The sequence below is a fragment of the Amphiura filiformis genome, chromosome 16 (genome assembly GCF_039555335.1).
Source record: "Amphiura filiformis chromosome 16, Afil_fr2py, whole genome shotgun sequence".
NCBI lineage: Eukaryota > Metazoa > Echinodermata > Ophiuroidea > Amphilepidida > Amphiuridae > Amphiura > Amphiura filiformis.
In genome coordinates, this window is record NC_092643.1 from 46,272,879 (window position 1) to 46,295,012 (window position 22,134).

Genomic DNA, 22,134 nt, shown 5'->3' on the forward strand with positions numbered 1-22,134 from the left:
TTGGGGTTAGGGCCTATAAGTGAGCTTAGCTGACAGAGCGCATTAGCTCTGTAGCCAGGCGCCTAAGGGTACTAGGTTTTGTAGGCATCATTTTTGCCAGACGGTGGCCAACATCATTCAATGTGGCAACAGCCAATATCATAAGCAAAACAGACAATATGACAGCAACACTGCCTGGACGTTGGACACAATTTCCACCCAGCCGAGGTGCGTTTTTAGATCTTATTGGCCCGTTACAGAAAAAAGGTGCACAAAATATATTTCCCAATGCAATTTAATAAGAGTCCAATACAAGAATGAACTGCAGAAATTCATGCTTTAATAATCTGTCTTCTTGTATAACGGGTTATTTGGGATAATTACCATCCCGTTATCTTGCTATTTGATGGCGGCGGGGTGTTAGCGTCCAGCTTTTGACCTTCGATGACCTCGATTTTATTTGTTACATGTTCCCCTCATATCAAGGATTCCATCTACCAATTTTGAACCCGATTGTACAAAGTTGGACAAAGTTTGAAATTTCAACCCTCCATGATGACCTTTGACCACACATATGCATCTCGTATCAAGGAATCTGCCTATTAAGTTTGAGCCCGACTAGACAAATTTTGAACTCCATGACCTTTGACCTTGACCTGCAATGACCTTTGAATCCACCCCGACAACATACTTTTCTGCAATACCTATCTGTATTCGAAATATCACAGTGATGCGTCAAAGCTCGGCGAAACGCATAGCCGGACAGACAGAACGATAGACAGACACACACACTTTGCTCATTATTTTAGTAGTATTGACCTCGAGTGACCTCGATTTGATTTTGTTCATGCTCCTGTGATATGGAGAATTACTTTCACCAATTTTTCGCCAAATCAGCTGAAGTTTTAAATTTAGCCCCTGGATGACCTTTGACCTCGGATGACCTTGATTTAATTTTTTTTTTCATGTTCACCTCATATGAAGGATTCCACCCACCAAGTTAAAGCCCAATCAGGCTGGTCAATCACAGAGACTTTACATCGCCAACGTGCAGTGACTTTCTTCTCCTAAAATAGCCACTGACCCACATCTACAATGTATATCCAGACAATACCTGTCAGTGACCATTAATGATATAGGTAAAAAAGGTAAAGGAGTCAAACCTGCATTTTCACAGGACGGAGTGCCCATCTCTCTGTTGTTAGCGATTAGGCCAGACTGCACCATACAATGTTGCTGTGGGTGGATCGCCACACCTCCTCCACAGCGAGTCTTACCTTCCCAGCATTTATAAATGCTGGCTGGTACCCATTTATCCGGGCCATTTATACACCTGGGTAGAAACTTCTGATTATGAGTCGGAGCCTGTTCCGCTTGGCCACTTTGCTCATACTCACTCTAGATATAAAAGTCCTTATTCCAGAAAGTTTTAATTTTGTTTGTGATTGGTACATATCATTAAACAGAAATGAAAAATGTGAAATGTGAGTTTTATCAGCTAAACAACATGTGAAAATAGATGTTATCATTTGGTGATCATTTACCCAGCAAACACAAAACGTTTTCGACATCATTCGCAAAAGGTTATAAAAGGTTGTCAGAAAACGTTTAAATGTCGGGTTATATAAAGGGTATAAAACGTTTTCATAACATTAAAAAACATTTTGTGATAATCTACTACCCAGCAAACACAAAATGTTATACAGAAAACGTTTAAATGTCAGGTTATATAAAGGGTATAAAAAACATTTTTGAAAACTTCATACAAAACATTCTAAACAGAATGTTATTTTGGGGTTGAAAAAATATTTTGCAAATATTTTCTGTATTTGCCACTCTTAGAAATTGGGCAACTCCTTATGAATTAAGCAACACCCTAAAGTAACAAAATATACATTTTCCCAGTACATACTTTTTATTTGATGTATAATACTTTTTGATGTCACGAAAAGTATTAGCATTAAATATTAAATGTAATATATGGAGTCTGTAGCTACCCTTACCCCTCCAAACTCCCTGTTTATGGGGCATTAATGTTTCAAAACAGAAATAATGTACAAATAAACTGGAAAACTAATTTTCCATGGGAATATTTCATGTCGAAAAACATTGATAGAGGCTGTAACAAAAGGTTCTCACCAGGGATGTTCATCACAATATGATTTGATGTATTACCTGTTCATGGTTCATTTATGGTTCAAAAAGAAATAAGTAATGTTCAAATAGTAGTTTTCCATGGGAATATTCTGTGTCTAAAAATTGATAGAGGCATAACAAAAGGGTCTCACCCCATCACAATATGAAGCAAAATATTATTGATAAGGCAGACTTCCTGTTCATGGTTCATTAAAGATCTAGATCCTGAAAAGAAACGACAGGTAACCTACTTTTAGCCTTGGTTCATTATGTTAAAAATTATTTTATTTTATGACCACTAGAACTTTCTTCTGTTGAGGTGTTTATTATTGACAACATAATCCCCACTATTTTGTTTCCAAACCATGCACGCATGGTCACATCATGGAAGAATACATGGATTTGTGCACAAAAGATCTAGATCCTGAAAAGAAACGACAGGTAACCTACTTTTAGCCTTGGTTCAAGGCATTAGGCTGTTTTTCCCTCTAGCTCACTATTTTCTTTAAAAATTGTTTAGTTTATTCACCATATTTCATAATCGATGATTTGCTCAAAACCCTTTACACTTTTGTGGACGGGGCTCTTCATGTTTGTATGTTTTAAAAGCGCTCGATATAAAGGGAGGTGTAAAGAGCGAACCATGGTTTGGATTCCAGAGGGAGGGTGTCTGTAAGAGTCACAGCCATCAGAAAATGAATAACTGAGATCGCGCGCCAAATAAACTTACTGCAGTAATTTTCCAAGTCCAGGTTCATTAATGTTAAAAGAAGATAATGTACAAATGAACTAGAAAGTAGTTTTGTGTAACCTATAGAATAAGTGTGAATTGTGGTGACAACATTTGTTTATTTCGGTATCGACAGAGAATATTACCAGTGTTATGTCCCATGATTCATAATATTTTAGATGGTATCATTATATTTTTGAATATGTTCATCAGGTTTGTTGATTAAATAAACAAAAACACATTTGAGCTTGACAAAACCAAGTGAATTTTTACTCACTACATGTACAATATTTCGTCCTTCACATCAGAGGACTTCATCGGGTATGACTGATATGGTCATCTGATCCACTTTTCCGGGATACTGGTTTCCGGTGATGTTTAAACTCATTCCAGTGGAAGAAGAGACACTAGATTTTATCAAACAAAGACTAGTTGCAGATAAAGATCTAAAGCTTGACCAATATATTTGTGTATCATGCTCAATCCATCCAATTTTATATCAATCATGTACCATATCCTATAACTGATATTGAATTGTTTGTTTTCAAGTGCCTTAGATTTTATGAACTATGTCAATACTTCAAAGGTAAAGTATGACTTCATTCTTCATAGCATGTGGCTTGAGGTGGTTAAGTAAATATCGACTTCAATTCCAGATCTGGAACGACTCAAACTGTTGATTTTAGTTGGAATTCCAAAATCTTCCACACCCGTGCCATACTATTTCAGGTGAAAAATGGTTGGATCTGGAATTCCAAAAACTGATGATTTTGGTTGGAATTCCAAAATCTTCCACAGGGGTTGTGTGGTGTGTGGATTTCAAATGGAATTGCCCATTTGCTAACATCACCTTTTGTTTTCTTCTGAATTCTGTGTCCAGGAACCCTAGGCAATGCTGCTGTTGGTGCTCACTCTGTTTTCTTTTATATTGCCACATTACTATGGAGTGTGAGTATCTCGAAATATCTTAGTCCAATCCACAGAATTATAACCAGAGAACCTGGACTCAACCGCCATCTTGATATTTGATTTCGCTCGGAATGAGCTCATAGCAATCATTGTCACGTGAGAGAGACATCACATACATTAGTGAGATGCAATTGATGCACCCTCATGCCCTGCACGGTGCACACTATACCTATTGCGCTTCAGAATATTATTGTTTTGTTCGTTTCTGCGCACCATCATTAGGGAGGGCGAGTTAGCGCAGCGGTAATTCCCTCGCTTTGCACCACTGAGGTCCCGGGTTCAAGCCCGGCGCGCCCAAGGACTCATGTGCACTTGGTTTATCCCGATTCCATGCTCGCTCTCGCAGGTTTTCTCCGGGATCTCCGGTTTCCTCCTGTATCGCAAAAATCTGTGATTTAGTTGTTTGGTTATCAAAAACTTCCTTCACCCAATGGAATTTGGGGAGCTGCACAGATAATTGGTGGATGTTACAATCTAAATGCGGATAGGTGTGCGCCGTTCGGCAGCAACCTAGTTGATGCGATCTGATTGTGATGATTCACCATTGCAGCGAAATTACAGCGCTTTGAGTCCTCTAAGATCTGGAGAAAGGCGCTTTATAAATCCAAAATTTATTATTTATTATTATTATCATCAAGGATCAGAATACCCCCAATTTTGCCCCCATATTTAACAGCGCTGCTGTATGTGTTGGTAATGGGAATTCATGTTCTCTGGTTTTAATTCTGTGGTCCAACTTCCCTTATTTGGTCCTCTTCTAAACTGATATCACTATTATTCGGCCATGTGGTCTTCATAGGAATACATGATATTGCTACTTTGACACTTTAATGTCATGCTGTGAAGCATTTTAAAGGCCCATTCAGTGATTTGCTTATCTGGACAATTGTCAAATTCTTCAAAATTCAGATTTTGGTACCTTTGTCCTTGTCATAGATGTGCTAACATAGCCTGCTAGTGGTTCAACCGAAAGCTGAGTATTTAAGACAAAATAAGGCACTTACATGAATCTTTAATTTATATACTGACAGTATATAGATATATGTATTTGAATGGGGCTTCAACTTTTCAATACTGCTATTTTCTTCATTTTCTCCACAAAAATACCAAATGACAATTTGAATGACTCAATTAGACTCATCCTTCACTTTTAAGCAATTTATAAACAATTGTAACTTTTTTACACTTCTGCTGTTATCACTGAATAGGCCTTTATTTATGTTGCATGCAATACTTTCACTGGTATTACACCATATTTATATAAAATTGTATATTATTTCAGTATATAAAGATCAAAATAAATTAAAGGATTGATACCCCGTAGCATATCCCCCGGAAAAGCTCCCATAAATGTTCGAGGTCGTGTGCAAGCGCTCGGCCATCTTGCCAGAGGCCTGATCTATTTTCAGAATATGAGTGTGTTGCCCATTTACATCTCTGAGTGACATGTCTACCAAACTTGAAGCGACATAAGGTATATATTTTGATCAGCTTGCGGATTAATATGTGACATGATCAAGGGGAATGACTCGCATGTCGACCCTGGTCGAAAATGAGTTTTACATTTGTTTCTAAAGAGGACATTTAAAGCTTTCTGAAACTGATACACCATCTACTTTGGGCGTAGTGATAAAAGCTTAACAATTCCAGCTGAGTACGAGCTGATCACACTTGTTGAAATTTGGATGCAATCTGATACAGTTAATATTGTTTCCTCTGCTTCATTTTTCAGGCTGGAGGTGGTTTAGGTATTGGCGGTAGTATCCGTATAGGCAATGCATTAGGTGCTGATCAACCACACAAGGCTAGGGTGTCTTCCTTCATAGTGGCAATACTGGGAGGTAAGTAGTTATCTGAGTTGGGGGAGGGCTGGAGGGTGCTTCTCATATAGGTTGGAGGGTTTGGGTATTGGTGGTAGTATCCGTATAGGCAATGCATTAGGTGCTGATCAACCACACAAGGCTAGGGTGTCTTCCTTCATAGTCGCAATACTGGGAGGTAAGTAGTTATCTGAGTTGGGGGAGGGCTGGAGGGTGCTTCTCATATAGGTTGGAGGGTTTGGGTATTGGTGGTAGTATCCGTATAGGCAATGCATTAGGTGCTGATCAACCACACAAGGCTAGGGTGTCTTCCTTCATAGTGGCAATACTGGGAGGTAAGTAGTTATCTGAGTTGGGGGAGGGCTGGAGGGTGCTTCTCATATAGGTTGGAGGGTTTGGGTATTGTTGGTAGTATCCGTATAGGCAATGCATTAGGTGCTGATCAACCACACAAGGCTAGGGTGTCTTCCTTCATAGTGGCAATACTGGGAGGTAAGTAGTTGTCTGGATTTGGGGGAGGGCTGGAGGGTGCTTCTCATAGGTTGGAGGGTTTGGGTATTGGTGGTAGTATCCGTATAGGCAATGCATTAGGTGCTGATCAACCACACAAGGCTAGGGTATCTTCCTTCATAGTGGCAATACTGGAAGGTAAGTAGTTGTCAGGATTGGGGGAGGGCTGGAGGGTGCTTCTCATAGGTTGGAGGGTTTAGGTATTGGTGGTAGTATCCGTATATGCAATGCATTAGGTGCTGATCAGCCACACAAGGCTAGGGTGTCTTCCTTCATAGTGGCAATACTGGGAAGTAAGTAGTTGTCAGGATTGGGGAGGGCTGGAGGGTGCTTCTCATAGGTTGGAGGGTTTGGGTATTGGTGGTAGTATCCGTATAGGCAATGCATTAGGTGCTGATCAACCACACAAGGCTAGGGTGTCTTCCTTCATAGTGGCAATACTGGGAGGTAAGTAGTTGTCAGGATTGGGGAGGGCTGGAGGGTGCTTCTCATAGGTTGGAGGGTTTGGGTATTGGTGGTAGTATCCGTATAGGCAATGCATTAGGTGCTGATCAACCACACAAGGCTAGGGTGTCTTCCTTCATAGTGGCAATACTGGGAGGTAAGTTGTTGTCAGGATTGGGGGAGGGCTGGAGGGTGCTTCTCATAGGTTGGAGGGTTTGGGTATTGGTGGTAGTATCCGTATTGGCAATGCATTAGGTGCTGATCAACCACACAAGGCTAGGGTGTCTTCCTTCATAGTGGCAATACTGGGAGGTAAGTAGTTATCTGGGTTGGAGGGTGCTTCTCATAGCTGGAGGGGGTTTGGGTATTGAAGTTAGTGTCCATATAGACAATACATTAGATTCTATTCAACTACACAACCTGCTGCCAGTGCAGCAAGCATGTGCAGGATGACAAGTAATATTTGATCACAACCTTTCTTACAGGTATGCTAGGTGTGTCCTTTTCAGTGATAATACTCTCCACACACACTGTCATTGGCTACATTTTTACTACGGATAGGTAAGTCAGTCAGCGATCTATGATGTTGGGTTAGTGTTATTTTGGTCCACTATTTGTGACATTAAATACTTCCACAAGGAATGAGTTATCTATAAATACAGTACACAATGTTCAAATGAAACCGGCTCCCACAAAACCTGGATAAAGTCAGGAAGTTATTATTTAGAGATATGTCCAAATTTAAGATAATATATCACATACTATGATTACCCAATCAATCTTTTGTCCTTGAAATCCTGCTCCCACAAAACCCGAACAAAGTCGCTTCCTTCAGATCCTTCAGCTTGATTTCTACTGATTTTTGGCATGTTTATTGCACATCTTAAAGAAAGCCTAAGAGACTTTTTTCCAGGTTTTTGGGGAGCAGGTATCAAATATCCCCACAAGGTATATGATATCAATATACATACATATACCTACCACACACACACCCCCACACACCCCACACACCCCTTTTAGAGGACACCAATCATGACACATGCTCCCTCCTCGGAAGGTGATGTGCTAGCAAAAATGTCCAGGAAATGTAAAACATGATTGTGTGTTCACACTAAAGCTTAATTTTAAGGCTATAAGATCTTTGGAAGTTGGATACATGTCCTTGAATATTATTACTGTTATAATTAAAGATGTTCAACTTGTGAAAGTAAAGAATGGTATGACCACTGTTAGAAATCACTGTTTTACATTTTATGTTTCTATGAACTTTCTTTCCAGAGAAACTTTACAGGTTCTGTCCGAGGTCATTCTGCTTTTTCCCATCTTTGTAATATTGGATCAAATGAATGTAAGTAAATAACAACAAACAATGAAAATTGCTAATGAAGAGAAAATAAGTTACAGGAAGATGTGATAATTTTTTTTGCAATGCTAGCTTTACCCTGCTTCTTTGCCATGCTGCTTTGCTTCTCATATCAAAAAAGGTTAACCAAAAGCAGAGTAGTACAAAACGCCACTATGGAACGAAGCCGACAAATTGTCTTAGAGATATTGGCAGATTTTAATTTTTTACAGAAAGTTTTTGATTAAATTGGGGAGCCTTATCTGTCCCAATTATACTTAGCATGATATATGCAATTTGATTTCTCAGTGCCAGAAGTGGGCAAGTGCAATAGCTGCCATGTGTAGATAAGTACAATATACTGTGTGTAATTGCCAAATTGCCACAGGGCAGGCTGCTATTGTACATACCCACTTCTGACACTGAGCAATCAAATTTCACAACTTCTGTTATTTCATGAGTAAAAAGGTGCTCTATAGAGAAAGAATCTCTTCGTGCACAATTCTAGTATCAGATTGATTGATTGATAATTTGTTTACTTAACAGGGTGTCAATACTGGAATTATTAAAGGGGCAGGCCACCAATTTATTGGCGCATTGATCAATGTCATCTGCATAACGTGTATTGGTGTACCACTCTGTATGGTCCTAGTCTTTGTGTGCGAGTTGGGTATTATAGGTGAGTATTACACCTCACATACCATACATAATACGTACACACCCCTGTTTGTGAATACCTGCAAACAACGACCTCATTCTGCATATGATTTAATCCAATCTAACCAAGGACACACACCTGATTTCCATCGACACATCATGGACCTACCCCACACACACACCCGACAACTTCCTATCGAAACGTGACCTGTCCTGAACCCCCCAAACATGGACCACATTTCCATTGTCCTGGTTATAGCCAGCATCTGTGGATGTCTATGGTTTGCAGGTGTGTATCCTAATGAAGATCCATTTTTGCAGGTAATTACAAACGCACCCCCACACACCTACCCCTACACACCCACACACACAATATGGAGGCGTGTACATAATTTTTAAATCTACCTTGGAAGTTAATTTGGTCCACATTGGACCGTACAGATGTTTTCAATTATGATGGGAGTTTTAACATACAGTTGCATTGTAAGGGAATAAAGATGATAAATGCTTCTCAAGGAGAATAATGTATGATTTTTGTTATGAATGACTTCGAGAGGTCCAAGAAAGAATATACCTAAGAATGAAAGCCCTTATCTAGATCAGACACAATTTTATCATATACTTCAAGGTCAGCCAGTCAGCCATGTATGAGGAGTATTGTTTTCCTAAGACCAAATTGACACTTGTGAAGCAATATATCTACCAAGAAAGTTGAAGAGTCTTTTATGAATAATATATTCAAAAAGTTAGATAAAACACAAAGGACTGAAATAGGACAATAATTACTCCAATTAACTGGGTCGCCTGTTTTGTGAATTGGAACAACTCTAGCAATTTTAAGCTGGTCAGGCACAATCAGAAGTGCTGATTGATAAATTAAACACATGTACCAAAGGTATCTTAATCAAATCAATTACTGCTTTAACAATGTCGGGCTTAATATCATCATACCCACAACTGGTGTCCGATTTAAATGAATAACAGATGTTAAATCTCGTCATGCGGGTGTCGACTGCAGACGACATGTTTCAAATTTTTTTTAATTCAAAAATTTCAGAAATGTAAATTTTCGTGGCCATATTTTGAATCAGCATGAAAATTGCATTAAAATGAGTACAAACAAGCCTAGTATTGGTTGAGTAGATCTTTAGATAGCTCTTGATATTTTGAGAAAATATTTCGAAACTTGAACTTTTTCCATTGAAGCGCATGGCTAGCACGCAGAGCATTAATGATCTCATCACAATCACAAGGAGATAAAAACAATGGATTCAAAGAAGATGGAATATTAGATACAAAGTCAGCAAAGTTTGTTTGAGACGCAGGGCTATTATCAGCTAACTTTAGACCTATATTAATAATAAAAAAGTCACTGAATCCATCAGCATTCCCACACACACACACCCCCACTCACACACAATATGGAGGCATTTACGTAATTTTAAAATCTACCTTGGAAGTTAACTTGGTCCACATTGGACCGTACAGTTATTTTTGGTGGGAGGTTTAACATACAGTGACATTGTAAGGGAATAAAGATGATAAAGCTTCACAAGGAGAATAATGAATGATTTATTGTTATGAATGCCTTCGAGAGGTCCAAGAATATACCTAAAGAATGAAAGCCCTTATCTAGATCAGACTCAATTTTATCATATGCTTAAAAAAACAGCCAGTTAGCCATTTATGAGGAGTATTGTTTTCCTGAAACCAAATTAACACATTTGAAGCAATAGATCTACCAAGAAAGTTGTAGAGTCTTTTATGAATAATATATTCAAAAAGTTAGATAAAACACAAAGGACTGAAATAGGACAATTAACTGGGTCGCCTTTTTTGTGAATTAGAACAACTCTAGCAATTTTAAGCTGGTCAGGCACAATCAGAAGTGCTAATTGATAAATTAAACACATGTACCAAAGGTATCTTAACCAAATCAATAACAGCTTTAACAATGTCGGGCTTAATATCATCATACCCACAACTGGTGTCCGATTTAAATGAATAACAGATGTTAAATCGTCACGCGGGTGTCGACTGCAGACGACATGTTTCAAATTTTTTTTTTTAATTCAAAAATTTCAGAAATGTAAATTTTCGTGGCCATATTTTGAATCAGCATGAAAATTGCATTAAAATGAGTACAAACAAGCCTAGTATTGGTTGAGTAGATCTTTAGATAGCTCTTAATATTTTGAGAAAATATTTCCAAACTTGAACTTTTTCCATTGAAGCGCATGGCTAGCACGCAGAGCATTAATGATCTCATCACAATCACAAGGAGATAAAAAACAATGGATTCAAAGAAGATGGAATATTAGATACAAAGTCAGCAAAGTTTGTTCGAGATGCAGGGCTATTATCAGCTAACTTTGGACCTATATTAATATTTTTTTAAAGTCACTGAATCCATCAGCAATTGTGTGAGGATTAGAAATAGGAGTACCGTTAATATCAAATGAATCGGGGTAAATGCTTTTTCTTATTATTACCTACAAGATTGTTGAGCACTTTCCAAGTCTGTTTAAGGTTGCATATATGTGATATGATCAAAGGGAATGAGTCACATGTCGACCCTGGTCGAAAATGAGTTTTACATATGTTTCTAAAGAGAACATTTAGAACTTTCTGAAACTGAAAACCCTATGTTGATACATCTTTTCTCTGCAAAGTTACATCAATTTATCAATCGCTGAAAACAATATAAAACAAAAAGATTTTAACACTTCCTTTGCAAATATCTCAAAATCAATATTAGCGACATCCGACTCATTCCCCTTGATCAGGTCACATTTGCTTGTCAAGTAGGTCTGCATAGTAACACTTCTTTGCAGCTCTAATCATAGTGGTTAATGTGTTCTTATATATAGATAAACCAAGTTTATTAGAAGCTGTCTGGGAAGAACAGGGGATAGGGCTAAAGTGAAAAGAGCTATGTAATGCAACTTTGCATAAATGATCACACTCTTATTGGAGGGAACTTGAGGGGGGCTTCCCCCTCAGAGTTGGAAAATTTTTAAAATAAGTGGTCAAAATATCCAATTTCCATAGTATCCACATTTCCGTATAAATTTCTTTTTCGCCGTTTTCTCTCTTTTCATCTCTTCTTTCTATTCCTAGCTCATTTTTTGGTGTTTTTTGTTTGGTTGAAAATTTGAAGGGATCAAACCCTTCAAAGCACCTCCCCCCCCCCTTTGGCTTCAGGCCTGCTGGGGTAATGTGTCATGTAATATCAAGAATTTATCCATCAGTATAATACATTTTTTATCTCTTGATAGGTATATGGACTGGTCTGCTAATTGGCTTTGCACTTCAGTTATTATGCATGCTTATATTCATATTCAAGATCAACTGGAATACAGAAGCTGTAAAGGTAAGGTTAATAATTGCGCATCGGTTATTCCGAGGTCCTCACCAACATGTTAACATTTTTCATCACAATGCCTGACATATAACTGATGCAAATTGATCACTCAACCAAATCTCAAGATTTTATTATCTGAAATTTGTTGAAATAATCAATTATATTTCACCCTTCAAAAAATAGAACAGGCTAAAGCAGACTTACCAATAGCAGTGCACAATCACGCCATGTGCAAATATGGTAATTGCATGCATGTGAAGTGTTCCAATGCAACTGATGTGCACATCCGGTAGTCATTGTACTGCGTATAATCATTGATGGATATCAATAACCTCCGCTCCGGAGTGCGTATATCATCTAACAAGCAATTTGATTGGGACACACATATAGTGTGATACGCGGAGGTTGTTCTAACAACATTCTTCTAACAACAGTGGAATAAATGTAAAGTGCTTTAATTCACATGAAAGGCACTGTATAAATGCCAACATTTAATATTATTTTAACCCATTAAATTTGGAAAGTGACTTATTTGACTCAAATCGATCTGAGAAAAATAGAATGAGAAGGACACTCTGTACAATTAACGTGCAAACGGCCTATACCGATGTGAGGACAGAAAATGTGACTCTCGTGCTAGTCTCCCACACAACCAGCTAATTATGTGGTCCTGACACTCTTCGTTCATAACCGCCAGGACCACATAATTAACTGGTTGTGCAGGAAACAAGCATGAGAGTCACATTTTCTGTCCTCCGGAGTGTTGCGTGCGTGACTCGATCGATAAATGACTTGACTCCAGCTGAATGTTTTGGTAACTTATTACAACAACACATTTCTTTGATACATGAATAAAACAAGATATTATTCAGGAGCTAGATGCCTTCAGACAGTCAATTAATAATAGTTTGTGTGCAATAATGTTGGTAACTGCCTTCACAAGTAAACTTATACAAAAGTTATAGGTAGTGCTTGTATAGACACATTCTTAGCTACATATGATTTACCAGTGTGTAAAATTGCGCACATCCGATAAGGGCTACTTTGACTTTGGACATGCTACTATCCTAACCAGCTCTTCCAACATATGCCCTGAAATTTTGACAATGGTCATTATTTTGGCTCATTTCAGCATTAAGATTGCAAACTTAGGCACACTAGGTGCACTCGTTCTGCAAAAAAATTGGGGGCGCCCAAAATGTATTATGCATTTAGAAAATGCTGCCAAATAGCTTTTATGATGTATTTTTTTAATTTATTTTTACCGTTCAGGCAATGAAGAGAGCTGCTACTTTACCTGCAAATGCACAGGGTACAGAAGAAAACAAAGAGAATCAACTAGAAATCATCAGTCCAACATCTACACCATGTAATGCATTGAATAAGGACACAGGTACAACTATATCAAGCATAGAAATAAACCAAAGCGAGACACCAAAGCAAAGTGAAATACCGACCCAAACCGAAGAAAGTGACTTTGAGGAATCTCATGAAACGGATCCTTTGAAAGTAACAGAGAATGTATCCGTCTTAACTACTAATCCGGCTCCATTCCAAAGTATCGTTGTACAACATACAGATCAAGGTACTCAAACTCAATTGTACAACAAGCTAGCATCTGACATTACAGTGGATCCATCAAAACTGCCAAGGAAAATATCCGTTCTAACGACAAATCCGATACCTTTTAGAAAACTTGTCTTTCTTCGTGCAACTGCTTTCATAGGATGCATATTGTGGCTGTGTGGTGCCGTAGCATTCAATGTACTATATCCTGTTTCGTTTGATCAGGTGATTCATGATTATAATGACACATTACAGGTGAATAGGTCTAACTACATTGTACCAAGTGTGTGATCTACAGGGTTACAGTATTTAATGGTGTTTAACCAGGGTTATAGTATGGTAGAGTGCTTAACCAGGGTAACAGTATGGTGCAGTGCTTAACCAGGGTCACAGTATGTTATAGTGCTTAACCAGGGTAACAGTTTTGTGCAGTGCTTAACCAGTATGGTAAAGTGCCTAACCAGCGTCACAGTATTGTGTAATGCTTAACCAGAGTCACAGTATGGTAAAGTGCCTAACCAGGGTCAAAGTGTGGTATAGTGATTAACCAGGGTCACAGTATGGTAGTGCCTAACCAGGGTCACAGTGTGGTATAGTGATTAACCAGGGTCGCAGTATAGTACAGTCCTTACCCAGTAAGCATATAAAGTTTTACAGAAAATGTAAAACTTTTCAAATTTCAAAAGCACAAGAACATTTGTAATCATGGTTATTTTTTTAGGCTACTATAGAAAGACTTGCAAAGTAGGGGACCAGCCAAGCCAAATGAGCTCTTTTGAATGCTCAATTCAGGTGAGGCGTCTTCTTTTTTTTCCTATCCTATTGTGTGTGTATAAAGATTTTTCACTTCTGCCTCTCTAACTTAACCTTACTTGATATTAGAATCTTGATGTCAGATGACTACTGTACCAGTTTTAAATGTAGTACCCAAGAATTGTAAATGTGGTCCATACAAAGAAATTAACTACAATGAGGCTGCTAAAAAGAGGGTTTGTTTCCTGTTGATGGCCTACAACCAATTTGCTGCATGTGTTTGTTAATATATTTTATCGGGATTTAGGCCAATGAAAGTCAATTCCTTGTTTCCCGTTACACAATTTTTCATGACTGTGTAAGTGACCATTTAATTTTTCATTATTCATTATTTCATACCATTTCATTATTGCATCTGTTACAGGTGTAAACCAATAACTACCCATGTATACAAGGGATAAATCACAGTTTGTAGTTTACAGATGTAGTTTACAACCACATGAAGGTGATTGTACAACTGTTATCAAAAGTTTCACAATATTTTTAACGGGATGAGATCAGAACAGATCAAAAAGTGCGGGACAGAGAAGTGAGTAGGTATTCATTATTAATTCATTATTAACCATATACCATTGCTCCAACTGCAAAGAAAATCCCTGAAAATCAACAGAAAGAGATTTATGATATATTTAAAACCACAATTATTTATTGGTATGTAAAAAGTTTGTTAGAAATCAACATTTTATTCAAAATAATGAAATATTTGGCCAGCAATTGGTTTTGAGCGGAGTAGGGTAACGGGAAACTAGGAATCGACTTTCATTAGCCTTATAGTAACAGATGCCTCATATCACAAATATTCAAGTTTCAGGAGAATTATAATGGTTTCCATAGGAGGTATTGATTTCATATTGCTTGTAAAAGTGTACAACAACAAAAAATCAATTTTGAATTATTTTATCATTTGGTTTTTTGGGTTGTTTTTTTCTGGATTTTGCAAACAAAAATAAAATTAAAAAGCAAACTGCAGTAAAATTGTCCCAAATCACAAAATTTGCACTGCATGTACAGGAAACAAACTTTTTTTTGTTTTTTGGGGTTTTTTTGTAGTCTCAAATCTAGATCTTAAAATGTTAGTGCAATGTCTCATGAAAAACCTCAAAACTTATAAAATACCTCAACACTTATTTATCAGAACTTTTACACCATTTTCTCCTGATTAAACTCTCCCGTTATCTAATCAATTTTTACATGCTATGCTAAATTTCTTGTAAAAATAATATTACCAAAGATCTTTTATTTGTGCTATCTTAAAATATTATGGCATGATTTGCTTCTAACCATTTGTCAAGTGAACTCCTTAGCCGCAAAAGAAACATTTGTTTACTTGGTCATTTTAAAAGAATTTATTTTTATTTTTAAAATATGTATTATAATTGCTGTGTGTGTCAAATGCTTTGTAGTCATGTATTTTATGCCATTTTCTGTATTAGGTTATTCCCTTTAAAATCCACACTACCCCTGTGGGAGAGGGAGTATGAGTTTTGAATAAAATAGACAATTGGATAACTTCCATTTGAAACACTCACTCCAGGTGTGGAAGATATAGGTAAAGCCACGATACAGGGGAGTATGGGTTCCAAAGTTACATTTGAAAAACATACTCCCTCTGTAGAAGGTATTTCCAAAATCTTCCACAAGGGTAGTGGAATAGCCCATTCGGTGCTTTATAAATTTCTTGTATTATTATTATTATTATTATTATTACTGTTGAATATATGCATCACTACTTGAGTTGCTATATGCCTAATTTTTACCTTATACATATACATTAGGCTATTATATACTAAAAACACCAAAGGTCCAGCATACTTGGTACTAAAGTTATGAAGTTTTGTGATGTTATCTATTTATGTATTACATTATCTTTTTACTCCATATTTTTGCCTTTATCTCAATTTCAAATTTGCCGTCTTAAACTTCCATGAACCAGATCATGTCACCTATTAGGCCAAAAAAATAATAAATTGTTCGCTTGTCCATAGATCACTTTCAGATGTTGGGTCGGTCAGTCAGGAAAAGTTTTTATCCTTATATCTTTTTTTTCCAAATACAAAAAGTATAATGTGAAGTACGTGTGTGTATATAAAACACTCACTGACCACAGAATTTCCACCAAATACAAATTCAAGGTAAACCTAACTTTATTTGACATTTACATGTCTGGCAGACTTTTTAAGTTTTGAAAAAACACTGTATTTTTTAGTTCAACAGTGTTTTAATTGTGTAGATGCTGAAAATGATAATACAAAATATCAGAACCCTCAGCCAGGTATGACTAAACAGGGAAAACATGCAGCAAATGGTATTTCTATTGTATCTTCAGTTTTTTAGCCAAAAAGTTCATGACATTTTCCAGAAAATTGTTTAAAAAAAACCTATAAAAAAAAGTTATGTGGACGGGACTGTCGAGACTGTTGGTCAGATGAGGACAAGCAAACAACTTTTTTTCTTGACCTTATTCATTTTGCCAAATATCGCATTTGGGGACAATCCTACACTGTTGCCGATCCAGTTTTGTGGCACAAACTTCTTTGTCACATTAAATTTTTGAACTCTTCCTGTATATTGTTACAAAATGTCCTACAATTCCTTTTTTTTCTAAATGTAGGCAATTATTATGTTTTTTCACATTTATGTGTAAAATTGACAATTTCTGTGTGCTTCACATACAGTTGTCATGAATTTGCAAACAGTGATGTGTGAGGAATAGTATAGTTTGGATTGACAGATCTCTGAATGTACCTTAACCCCTGAGCACTACCTGCCGATCTAACATTGCCTCTGATTGGTCAATTACATGATATCTTCACTTTAATCACCAATCAGAATGGAGCTTTATAAACGATTCACCCCAATTTTTGTGGTGAAATTATTCTAACAATGTTGCTGATTGGTTCAATTGATAATGAAAACTTCTTTTTGGCCCATCGGCAGGTAGTTCTCATGGGGTTAAAAGCAAAATGCTGCATATAGTTTGTCGTCTGCTTCACATACTGTCGTATCTCAAAAGGCTGCCTTTTGTGATTTTTTTATTATTGTCATCTAATTGTATTGAGATATTTTGAAGTATCACAATATTACAACCTCATGTCCATTCACAAAAGAAAGGAGCATGTTGAAAATATAAAATAACAATATGAAATATAACAATGATAAAAAAATCACACAAGGCAGCCTTTTGAGATATGATAGCATGTGATGCAGACGATGAATTGTGATTTGAGTATTATATAATAATAGAAATATCTACTCCTATAGTATTATCATTCCAAAGTGAGCTTAAATCCCAGGCTTAAATCATGTATTAATTAAATAAATGTACGAGGGGGTATCCAAAAGGTTTTGACATCACCCAGAAGGAAAAGAGCTATATTGATGAAATTTTGTCAGTGTAATCACTGGTTAGTGGATAATTAAATCTGGTCAACCAGAAAAACTCACATTTTGGTCAGATGGAATCACCGACGTTTCGGCCAAAACCTTTGGCCTCCAGCTGGGTGGATGATTTAGGGTCATCCGAGGTCAATCGATGAGGAAGTTGCTTGATGACCCGATCCCAACCATGTGACAGATTCACTCTAACGCCCCCGCTCCTGTTGAGTGACGGTTGTTCGGCTCGTACCCACACTGCTTCTTTGACTCCCGTTCGTACCAGCGGGGTTCACGATCAAAATGACAACGTCGTCAGTGTCAAAACTGTGACCACTGCCCTTAAGGTGTTTGTAGACAGCTGAATCGTTGCCACTTGAACTGGCGGCGTCTATGTTGGGACATGCGACTCTGCAGTGGTTGGCGGTTTCACCAATGTAATGTTCTTGGCACCCCTGATCTTCAGCGCACTGGACACCATACACAACACCACTTAAACGGCCCTTGGGCTGTTTGTCCTTTGGGTGTACTAGCGACTGCCGCAGGGTATTGGTTGGCTTGAAGTGTGTAGTGATGCCGTGATCGCGGTAGATCCTCTTTAATTTCTCTGAAACATCCCCATGGTAGGGGATGGTGACAAAAGTCTTGGTACCAGAAGACGCGGTGGGTTCGCTGGCTGGTTTAGCGTCTTTCTCACCACGATTTAGGGCCTTGTCAATTGCCCAGTCTTTGTAACCACACGTTTTCAAGGCGTGGCGCAAGTGTTGGTGCTCATTGATCTTATCAGAGTCCTTTGTGATGATGGTATCGGCCCTGTGATAAAGAGTATTCACTACACGAGTTTCTGGACCAATGGATGATTAGAGCTGAACTGCAAATATTGATCAGTATGTGTTGGTTTGCGAAATACAGATACTGAGAGAGTGCGATCTTGGTTGACAGTAACCAAGCAATCCAAAAATGGAAGTTTATTGTCCGTCAGACCTTCTTGGGTGAATTTGATGTTATTATCCACTTGGTTAATATGCGCAAAGAACTTGTCGAGCTCCGAAAACTTGACTATAACCCAAGTATCGTCAACATAACGATACCATTTGGAAGGTGGAGATCCGGGGTAAGACGACAAGGCACACTGAAGAACTGAGATCACGGGTAAGTGCTAGTGTCATCAGCGCTAAACCCCCCCAACATAACTTGTCTAAAGCTGAATTTACTGCGTTGGAAAGTCTTAAAAAGAACAAAGACATTACCATCCTTCCAGCTGATAAGGGTCGGTGCACAGTGGTGTTGAATTCGACAGACTATGACAAGAAAGCCAAAGAGTTGTTAGGGGATACAAAGACTTATACCCCCCTCAATAAAGACCCCACGAGTGGTATTAAACGCAAGATCGCGGCTAAGTTGAACCAATTCTTGGAGAAAGACAAGGTTATTGACATTAAATTGAAACATCAATTATACCCCACGTCTGAAACTATACCTACCTTCTATGGACTTCCGAAGGTTCATAAGGCCAGTGTACCTTTACGCCCTATTGTCAGCAGCATAGGATCGGTCACTTATAACATTGCCAAGTACCTCGCTAAGATCGTAGGCCCTTTGGTTGGCAAATCGAAACATCATATTTGGAATTCAAAGGACTTCATGGAGAAAATTCAGGGTATTGTGTTGGACGCGACGAGACGATTACATCCTTCGACGCCACTGCCTTGTTCACGAGCATCCCTCCAGCAGACGCGGTACTCGCGGTTCGGGACGCTTTTGAAGGAGGATAAGACTTTGTCCAACGCACAGACTTGTCGCCAGATCAGATTTGTGAATTGTTGAGCCTTTGTTTGGACAATACTTACTTCAGCTATGACAATAACTTTTACCAACAATGTCATGGTTGTTCGATGGGCTCCCGGTGTCGCCGATTATTTCCAACTTGTACATGGAGCGATTTGAACAGTGTGCCTTGTCGTCTTACCCCGGATCTCCACCTTCCAAATGGTATCGTTATGTTGACGATACTTGGGTTATAGTCAAGTTTTCGGAGCTCGACAAGTTCTTTGCGCATATTAACCAAGTGGATAATAACATCAAATTCACCCAAGAAGGTCTGACGGACAATAAACTTCCATTTTTGGATTGCTTGGTTACTGTCAACCAAGATCGCACTCTCTCAGTATCTGTATTTCGCAAACCAACACATACTGATCAATATTTGCAGTTCAGCTCTAATCATCCATTGGTCCAGAAACTCGTGTAGTGAATACTCTTTATCACAGGGCCGATACCATCATCACAAAGGACTCTGATAAGATCAATGAGCACCAACACTTGCGCCACGCCTTGAAAACGTGTGGTTACAAAGACTGGGCAATTGACAAGGCCCTAAATCGTGGTGAGAAAGACGCCAAACCAGCCAGCGAACCCACCGCGTCTTCTGGTACCAAGACTTTTGTCACCATCCCCTACCATGGGGATGTTTCAGAGAAATTAAAGAGGATCTACCGCGATCACGGCATCACTACACACTTCAAGCCAACCAATACCCTGCGGCAGTCGCTAGTACACCTAAAGGACAAACAGCCCAAGGGCGCGTTTAAGTGGTGTTGTGTATGGTGTCCAGTGCGCTGAAGATCAGGGGTGCCAAGAACATTACATTCGTGAAACCGGCCACCCACTGCAGAGTCGCATGTCCCAACATAGACGCGCCAGTTCAAGTGGCAACGATTCAGCTGTCTACAACCACCTTAGGGGCCGTGGCCACAGTTTTGACACTGACGACGTTGTCATTTTGGATCGTGAACCCCGCTGGTACTGAACGGGAGTCAAAGAAGCAGTGTGGGTACGAGCGAACAACCGCCACTCAACAGGAGCGGGGCGTTAGAGTGAATCTGTCACATGGTTGGGATCGGGTCATCAAGCAACTTCCTCATCGATTGACCTCGGATGACCCTAAATCATCCACCCAGCTGAAGGCCAAAGGTTTTGGCGTCAAACGTCGGTGATTCCATCTGACCAAAATGTGAGTTTTTCTGGTTGACCAGATTTAATTATCCACTAATTGATCAAATCCCAGATGACTGAAAGTATACACAGTGGTAATCACTGGTCCTTATGTACATTATGGTCCAAAAATGGTCTCATAAGTATGTTTACTTTCTTTACATGGGGCACTAGATGGGCAGTAGGCGCATAACCTGCAATATGGTGAAAATTGAGGCACGATCATGATTAAGTTCCTGCATTTGAAGGGTTAGGCCTACAATGCTCAGAAAATCTATGATGAAATTAAAGCAATCTACGGTGATGATTGCCCATCATATGGCACTATTGCTTTTTGAAAAAGGAATTTCCAAACTGGCCACATGTCCCTCACAGATGAGTCAAGAAATGGACGTCCATCACTTACGGATGATGCGACCACAGTGAAAAAACTCAAGAAAGTGGAGGATCTTATCACGAAAAGGTTATGCGCCTACTTCCCATCTAGCGCCACCTGTGAAGAAAGTAAACATACTTATGAGACCATATTTGGACCATAATGTACATAAGGACCAGTGATTACACTGACAAAATTTCATCGGTATAGCACTTTCACTTCTGTGTGATGTCAAAAACGTTTGGATACCCCCTCGTAAATGCTTGTATAATTATGATGAATTATATTAAAGATCCATCCTATATAAATTCTATATATGAAGTAAAAGTTTCAACATGATAAAATGTTTACGTTGTCATTTATTTCTAGAAATTAACTTTTTCTAGAGAGACTCATAAACTAATTTTGCACCACAGATGTAAATCCCAGGGAATGGGGGATACATCCTTTTGATATATTTTGATACGAGTACATGTAGATAATCCATACAATCATCCCCTATGAGGATGCCTCTGTTTCCAGATGTGACTACTCTGCTTGGGGAATATGCTATCATTGCCTGAGACAACTGTTGCAAGTGAGGTTCAAAGTTACTGTGTCTTATAATTGTCTTTATTCCATTTGTTTAAGTTGCATGAATTTATTTATTGTAATTGATCTGAATATTGCAACTGAAGCTGTTCTGGTTTGTAATTCTCTACTATTTTATGCAAGCATCAATTTGAAGCTTGAACCTACCCATGTCAAGCCTCAACATATTATGATTGAGGTCATACTTTTATTGACCTCAATCATATGCCAAGGCTTCAAGCATGCTTGCATTAGCCATGTCTAAAGCACCATCCATATGATATACTAAACAATTGGGCTATTCCAGTTGAAATCCATACAGCCCTTAATGAAGACATGACCTTAATATTCCACACAGGGAGTGTAAAATTCAAACGGGGTTACCTGAATGGGTGACTCCGTTTGAAATCTATACTCACTGTGTGGGAAATCAAGGTCATGTCTTCCATAGGGTGAATGGATTTCAACTGGAATAGTCCATTGCGCAACAAT

The 22,134-nt window shown here is 38.5% G+C and overlaps 2 protein-coding genes across 2 annotated transcripts in view; both read left to right on the plus strand.

The window, feature by feature from the left end:
• Nucleotides 1–5,663, plus strand: part of LOC140172693 (multidrug and toxin extrusion protein 1-like) — a 45,556-nt gene extending 39,893 nt beyond the window's left edge. Inside the window, exons 10-11 of the mRNA XM_072195824.1 lie at nucleotides 3,726–3,793; nucleotides 5,547–5,663. Of these exons, the coding sequence (XP_072051925.1) occupies nucleotides 3,726–3,793; nucleotides 5,547–5,663 (185 nt within the window). The remainder of the gene's footprint in view (nucleotides 1–3,725; nucleotides 3,794–5,546) is intronic.
• Nucleotides 5,664–6,631: 968 nt separating this feature from the next.
• On the plus strand, nucleotides 6,632–14,133 carry LOC140136619 (uncharacterized). Its single transcript, XM_072158306.1, has 6 exons — nucleotides 6,632–6,900; nucleotides 7,074–7,149; nucleotides 7,867–7,936; nucleotides 8,477–8,609; nucleotides 11,866–11,960; nucleotides 13,224–14,133. Exons 2-6 carry the CDS (start codon nucleotides 7,076–7,078, stop codon nucleotides 13,806–13,808), a joined length of 957 nt encoding a protein of 318 aa, XP_072014407.1. The 5' UTR covers nucleotides 6,632–6,900; nucleotides 7,074–7,075; the 3' UTR covers nucleotides 13,809–14,133.
• Nucleotides 14,134–22,134: the final 8,001 nt, after the last annotated feature.

Bases quoted from the DNA above. Each gene is read 5' to 3' on its own strand.
- LOC140136619 (XM_072158306.1), top strand. From the start codon at position 7,076: ATGCTAGGTGTGTCCTTTTCAGTGATAATACTCTCCACACACACTGTC. The intron at 7,937-8,476 runs GTAAGTAAATAA...TTTACTTAACAG, and splicing joins TAATATTGGATCAAATGAAT to GGTGTCAATACTGGAATTAT. The intron at 11,961-13,223 runs GTAAGGTTAATA...TTTACCGTTCAG, and splicing joins GGAATACAGAAGCTGTAAAG to GCAATGAAGAGAGCTGCTAC.